Raw genomic sequence first — 7500 nt, 5'->3', positions numbered from 1 at the left:
AATCTGATTTCAAACCTCCAAACTTGTAGTTTGTAATGACTTTACATCCCAGCTGGCCTGATTGGTTTATCAAATAGTTTTTGTCCATTTGGGAAAGTTGTTCTTCTGATGGCGCTGCTTCCGTTTCTGTGATGTTTTCTGTGTCTTTGTGACTCGATGTCGTTGTAAATGACCCTCACTCATCTCTCCAGTCTAAATAAAGGCTGAATGAATGAATGAATGAATGTGAAGTATCAATAATTATAATAACAGGAATAATATTGAACCTCTTCGGCCATTTCCCAGAAGAACTTCCAGAGGCGGCGGGACTCCTCGAGGCGAGCGCGGCGCTCGGCCGCCAGCTGACTCAGCTCCTGGTAGCAGAAGTCCATGTGGGCGACCCGATCCCGGATGATCTGAGGATCACATGGTTTATAACCTGAGGAAGAGGAAGAGGGGGGAGGAAGAGGAAGAGGGGGGGAGGAAGAGGAAGAGGAAGAGGAAAGGTCATGAGAGACAATAGTAGAGAGAGAGAAAGATGATGAGCTAAAATATGTTCTGTCCGTTTGTCCATCTGTCTGTCTGTCTGTCTGTCTGTCTGTGTGTGTGTGTGTGTGTGTTTGTGTGTGTGTGTGTGTGTGTTTGTGTGTTTATGTGTGTGTGTGCGTGTGTGTGTATGTATGTGTGTGTGTGTGTGTGTGTGTGTGTGTGTCTGTCTGTGTGTCTGTCTGTGTGTCTGTCTCTGTCTGTCTGTCTGTCTGTGTGTTTGTCTGTGTCTGTCTGTCTGTCTAACTGTGTGTCTGTCTGTCTAACTGTGTCTGTGTGTCTCTGTCTGTGTGTCTGTCTTTCTCTCTGTCTGTCTCTCTGTCTCCATGTTTCTCTGTCTGTCTCCATGTCTGTCTATCTGTCTGCATGTCTGTCTGTTACTCTGTCTATCTCTGTCTGTCTGTCTGTCTCCATGTCTGTCTGTCTGTCTCCATGTCTCTCTGTCTGTCTGTCTGTCTGTCTCCATGTCTGTCTGTCTGTCTCTCTGTCTATCTCTGTCTGTCTGTCTGTCTGTCTGTCTCCATGTCTGTCTGTCTCACCCTCCATGTCGTCGGCGAACTTCTGTGCGTTGCGGTTGACGTTGCGGACGCGGTCTGCCTGGATGCTGATGTCAGCCTCCACCAGCGCGTGTTTCTGGAGCAGGTCCTCTACTCCCAGCAGGTGTTTCCCGTAATCCTGCGAGAGCAGCAGCATCTGCACGCACACAGAGGTCAAAGGTCAGAACATCCTCTCAGGACTGACACATGGAGGAGTTAACGCCAAGACATCAGCAGCAGTATCAAGTCTGATTCCACGGTGCAGTCTCAGCAAAGTCACTGGAGCAGATTCTCAGAAAAACTCTGCTGAATCACTGAAAACAGAAAACGCGGTCCAGACTTCTAAAAGACAAAAGTGTTGAAAAAAGCAGCAAAAATTGTGAAAATAGCACAAAAAAACCCATAAAAAATAAATAAATAATAAGAATTATTTATGGGCGCCTTTCATAGCACTCAACGAGCAAAAATACAGTTAAAAAGACAAATATAAGTAAATTAAATTAGGGCTGTCAAACGATAAATTTTTTTTTAATCGCGATTAATCGCTGAATTTCTATAGTTAATCACGATTAATCGCATATTTTATCACATGATTAAAATTCTATTATTTTGCATTTCAGAACAGATATTAAGTCCATATTAACAATCGAAAGCAATTTTTTACCAGTGGATCTTGATTGGGAATCAAATGAATGCAAAGAAAGTGACTTTATGAACTTGATTTTAAGATTTGTAATTATTTATTTACTGTAAACAAAAGAAAAATGTGTGAATCTGTCATTACTAAATTGTTGAAAAAAGCAGCAAAAATTGTGAAAATAGCATAAAAAAAACATAAAAAATAATTAAATAATAATAATAATGATAATACATTTTATTTATGGGCGCCTTTCATAGCACTCAACAAGCAAAAATACAGTTAAAAAGGCAAATATAATTAAATTAAAATGAACACATTTAAAAGATTGAGATTGAAAAATTAAAATAAAGGAATCTATCCATTATTTTGGTGGGGAGTGTATCCTGTGGGGTAGGCCTTTTGGAAAAGGTGGGTTTGAGGGAGGTTTTAAAGGTGGGTAGGGACTAGGGTTGGGTATGGTTTGGGTTTTTTCCCGATACCGGTGCTAAAGCGGTACTTTTAAAACGGTGCCGGTGCCTAAACGGTGCCTGAACCGATACTTTTTAAGAAAGTTAAAAAAAAAAGAAGAAAAAAAAGAAGGGTACTAAACAACAGTCGGCGACATTTAAGAACAACTTGTTTATTACTACGGCCATATGGTCAAAATTAAATGATTTAATAGTAATGTAATAACTATAACTTATAATAAACAATAACTTATTTCACCAGTAAATTGCTGTTAAATGACAAAAACAACAACCAGATGGGAAAAGGGTATTTTACAATAACTCTGAATGCACCACAAGGCTGTAGGTTACCAGTTTCAGTGAACGCACCGTCTGTGTTTTTCCGACGTCGTCATCTGCTGCTGCAGAGCACACTGTTGAAATACAGTCACACTTTACACTGTTTAACGTTAGCTGTCAGCATTTAACCTGTTTAATCCAGCTGCTAGCTAAAGCTAGGCTAACGTTACCTGCTGGTGAGTGGAGTGGAAAGTCAGGCACCCAAATAAGGCACCCAAATTTTCGTTCTTATTCGGTCTCGTTACTACCGTTTAGGTCGGAACCGGTCCCCTATTGGCACCGGCGTTTCGGTACCCAACCCTAGTAGAGACTCTATGGTATGGATGGATAATGGGAGGGAGTTCCAAAGGCGAGGACCAGAATGGCTGAAGGCTCTCAACCCCGTTGTGACAGGCGGGCAGAAGGAGTGGTGCTTTCCACTCCTTCTGCAGTGAGGAAGAGGAGGATCGGAGCGTAGGGCTGAAGGAGTTCAGAGACGTATGGAGGAGCGAGATTATGGAGGGCTTTGAAGGTGAGAAGAAGAATCTTAAAGTCAATACGGTGATGGACAGGGAGTCGGTACAAAATGACAAAAGTGTTAAAAGGAAGTGGCAAAAAAGCGTCAAAACACTGTGAAAATAGCACAAAAAAAACATTTTTAAAAAATGACAAAAGTGTTGAGAAAAATGGCAGAAAAATGGAAAAAAAAAAAAAGCAGAAAAAATATGAAAATAGCACAAAAAAACACTGAAAAACGTCCAATGTGTTGAAAAAAATGGCAGAAAAATGGCAAAAAAACGGCAAAACACCGTGAAAATAGCAAGAAAAAAAAATATTGTAGAAAAACAACCAACGTGTTGAGAAAAATGGCAAAAAAGCAGCAAAACACTGTGAAAACAGCACGAAAAAAAAAAAAACATTATAGAAAAACGACCAACGTGTTGAAAAAAATGACAAAAGTGTTAAAAGAAAGGGTCAAAAACTGTGAAAATAGCATAAAAAAAAAATATTGAAAAAAATCAACAAAACTGGGGAAGAAAGCAACAGAAACTGCTGAAATCTTGCCTAGGACACTAAATTGTTTCGGGCAGGCTGTGAACGGAGACCGAGCTTCTGAATGCACTCCGCCCCACACACACCTTCATCTCGTCCATCCAGTCCATGATGTAGAGCATCTCCTGGAAGACTCTCTGCAGGCCCAGGTTCATCTCCAGACGCAGCCGCCGAGCCTTCAGCAGCTCCAGCAGGTACTCCCACAGACGGATCACGTTGTCCTTCCTCGCCGTGATGCGTTTGATGTCGTGGTAATTCTCCGTCTCCATCTCTTTCGCCACGGAAACCACCGCCTGCGCCAGAGAGAGATAGAGAGGGAGAGAGAAAGAGACATAGAGAGAGAGAGAGAGAGAGAGACAGAGACAGAGACAGAGAGAGAGAGAGAGACAGGTCGAGAGAGAGAGAGACAGACAGGTCGAGAGAGAGAGAGACAGACAGGTCGAGAGAGAGAGAGAGAGAGAGAGAGAGAGACAGAGAGAGAGAGAGACAGAGAGAGAGAGAGAGAGAGAGAGAGAGAGAGAGAGAGAGAGAGAGAGAGAGAGAGAGAGAGAGAGAGAGAGAGAGAGACAGAGAGAGAGAGACAGAGAGACAGGTCGAGAGAGAGAGAGAGAGAGAGAGAGCGAAAGAGCAAGACAGAGACCAATTGAGACAGATAGAGAGAGAGAGAGAGAGAGACAGAAAGACAGAGAGACAGACAGACAGGTCGAGAGAGAGAGAGAGAGAGAAATACAGAGAGAGAGAGAGAGAGGGAGAGAGAGAGAGAGACAGAGAGAGAGACAGAGAGAGAGAGAGAGAGACAGAAAGACAGAGAGACAGACAGACAGGTCGAGAGAGAGAGAAATACAGAGAGAAAGAGAGAGAGAGGGAGAGAGAGAGAGAGACAGAGAGAGAGAGAGAGAGAGACAGAGAGAGAGACAGAGAGAGAGAGAGAGAGAGAGAGAGAGAGAAAGAGAGAGAGAGGAGGGATGAATGGAAGAGAAAAAGGACAGATGTCTCCTTGTTTTGAGTTTCCTACACTTCCAAACATGTCGGAAAAACTGATTGAAATGTTTTGTGACATTCTTTATAAAGTTGAGTTTGTTTTGAACATCAGTACAGGCACGACAACCAACAAACACTAAATCCTCAGCAGACTATTCTGGTCCTACCCCCTTTATCTAGGTTTCTTCACACACACACACACACACACACACACACACACACACACTGTCTGCACCGATCTAATCCATAGTTTGATCTTAATCTGAAGTGTAATTCTGTCTAATTCTGACCTGAACTCGCTCCTCGTAGGCGGCGATGTCCGTTTCTATGGCTTCATGTTTCTTAGTAGCCGCTTCTACGGCCTGCAGGTCAAATCCAAAGTTATCCTGAGGAAAGGAAACAAGGAGAGGAGAGGAGGAGGAGGGAGACAAGCAGGGGAGAAAGGAGAGGAGAGAGGAAAGGACATAGGGAGCGAGAAAAAGTAAAGGAAACAAATCACGGAGATATGAAAGGAGAAAAGGAGAGGAGAGAAGAAAGGAGGTAAGGAGAGAAAGTGTAACACGGGAGACAAGAACAGGAGAGAGGCAAGGAGACAAGAAGAGGAAAGAAGAAAGGAAACAGAGAGAAGGAAAGGAGGCAAGGAGAGGAAAGAGACAGGGAAACACAGGGAGGAGAGGAGGAGAGAGGGCAAGAGAAAGTGACACAAGAAGAGGAAAGAAGAAAGGAAAAAAAGAGTATATAGAAAAGGAGACAAGGACAGGAGAGAAGAAAGGAGACAGGAAGAGGAAAGAGACAGGGAAACAAAGGGAGGAGAGGAGGAAAGGAGGCAAGGAGAAGAAAGAGGGAAACCGGGAGGAGAGGAGGCAAGGAGAGGAAAGAGGGAAACCGGGAGGAGAGGAGGAGAGGAGGCAAGGAGAGGAAAGTGTAACAAGGGATACAAGGACAGGAGAGAGACAGGGAAACACAGGGAGGAGAAGAGGAAAGGAGGCAAGAGAAAGAAGAGGAAAGAGGAAAGGAAACAAAGAGTATATAGAAAAGGAGACAAGGACAGGAAGAGGAAAGAAGTAAGTGAGACAAGGAGAAAAAAAAGGAAAGAGAGGAGAGGAGAGGGTGCAAAGTAAAGGACAGAGGAACATACGTTATTATTATAAGACTATTAAGACTTTTATGGATGTATTAGAAAAAACAAACAACAACAACAACAACAACAACTGAGGGACTGTTTATGATGGTATGGAAGATGTGTGTTACCTGGGAGACCAGCCGCTGGTTCTCGCTCAGCCACGTCTCCCTCATGGCGGCCTTGCGGTCAAAGCGGCGGGCGAGCTGCTCCAGCTTCTCCTGGCGAATCAGCTCCGTCCGCAGAGCCAGCTCTCGCTCGTGCTCCGCCTTCTCCAGACGCTCCCACGCCTAAAACAAACGCACACCACCCTTGGTTACTATAGACCTCAACAGTCCCGCCCACAGCTGACTCCGGAAGTAAAAATCCCATTCATTTTCTCCATAAGGATTTAGATTATCAGTCATAATGTCTAAACCATCCGAGGTAGACTGGTCCCGAGCTACGTGGTCTAAACCATCCCATAATGTCTAAACCATCCTATAAAGTCTAAACCATCCCATAATGTCTAAACCATCCCATAAAGTCTAAACCATCCCATAATGTCTAAACCATCCCATAATGTCTAAACCATCCCATAAAGTCTAAACCATCCCATAAAGTCTAAACCATCCCATAATGTCTAAACCATCCAATAATGTCTAAACCATCCGAGGTAGACTGACCCCGAGCTACATGGTCTAAACCATCCCATAATGTCTAAACCATCCCATAATGTCTAAACCATCCCATAATGTCTACGTGGTTGTGTAACGACGGTTTCTGCTCCTGTAGAAGCTAGAAGTCCGTATGATATCAACCTTGTTTTAAGAAAAACATGTTTTATCCGCGATCTTATGGAGAAAAACTACACTACCCACAATCCTAAGCGTAACAGCAATGTCTCTGATTGGTCCAACTCGCTGTTACCATAGAAACGTTTACCGTACCCGCGAAACCGCGAACGTCTAGAGCGAGCTTCTACCATTGAAGTCTCTGATAGTTTCCGTACGCGGTCTCTGACCTTTTGCCTTTTTTGCCGTTTTCAAAATGTTTTTTTGCGCCGAATTAAACGTGTTACGCTCTCGTAGCTGGTTGGCTCGGTTACAGACTTAAAACTCTATATATAAGCAATTTTCGAAACGTCAATGAAGCAACTGAATGGGTGAAAAACACACACAGAAAGAGATGAAAAAAAGTGGGCGGTCACTGTTGAGCACTATAGCATTGTTGTCTTAATTATGTTGTATTATGCTGCGTTCCAGGCAGCCCGTAACTCGTGTTTTCACAACCTTCTTCCCGTGAAAGTGCCCTGGAACGGCAGTCAAACCCGTAACTTACTCCCCGTGAACTGGTACCAGATGGTTGTACTCCCAGTTACAGTTTTGATGTCACACACACATAAACAACAATGAAGACCTCTGTTGATGCTGTACAGACGCCGGTGATTAACGGTGAGAAACGGAAATAAATAGACATGAATAGGCAACGTAAAGTAATTCCGCACATTGTAATCAAAACAATACACATACGATTGTGTACTAATACAGGTTATGTTTATTAAATGAAGGCCAAAATATGTCGCAGACTAGAAATCGATAGTATCAGCTAGCGCTAGCTAACGTCAACGTTAGGTAGCCGCTAGCTAACGTTAACGTGACATTGCCTGGAACGCTACCAAGTCGTGAGTCGTGACTTGAAGTCGTAATTTACGGGTTAAAAATTGTGTCTGGAAAGTTAATTTAAAAGTTTTAAAACGTTTCGGTACTAGTCAGAGTTAAGTCGAAGTGTTGTGTTTTTCAAAATAAGAGTAAAAAACGGAATATTAAATGCATGTAAAAGTAGTCAAATATGGATTAAATTAGACTTTGTTAACGCTAAAATGAAGTCCAGTCTCTCATT

General features: G+C 43.0%; 1 protein-coding gene across 6 annotated transcripts in view; it reads right to left on the bottom strand.

Annotated features, from left to right (window-relative positions):
- Positions 1–7500, bottom strand: part of LOC116056251 (spectrin beta chain, non-erythrocytic 1) — a 197380-nt gene that overhangs the window by 55900 nt on the left and 133980 nt on the right. For all 6 annotated transcript variants that reach the window (XM_031308414.2, XM_035991915.1, XM_035991914.1 and 3 more), the window contains 5 exons: positions 5751–5909; positions 4790–4885; positions 3605–3811; positions 1065–1218; positions 267–418 (listed from right to left, as the gene is read on the bottom strand). In XM_031308414.2, coding sequence (XP_031164274.1) covers positions 267–418; positions 1065–1218; positions 3605–3811; positions 4790–4885; positions 5751–5909 — 768 coding nt within the window. The remainder of the gene's footprint in view (positions 1–266; positions 419–1064; positions 1219–3604; positions 3812–4789; positions 4886–5750; positions 5910–7500) is intronic.

Source organism: Sander lucioperca, chromosome 15 (assembly GCF_008315115.2).
Source record: "Sander lucioperca isolate FBNREF2018 chromosome 15, SLUC_FBN_1.2, whole genome shotgun sequence".
NCBI lineage: Eukaryota > Metazoa > Chordata > Actinopteri > Perciformes > Percidae > Sander > Sander lucioperca.
This window is presented reverse-complemented; position numbering and strand designations above follow the sequence as displayed.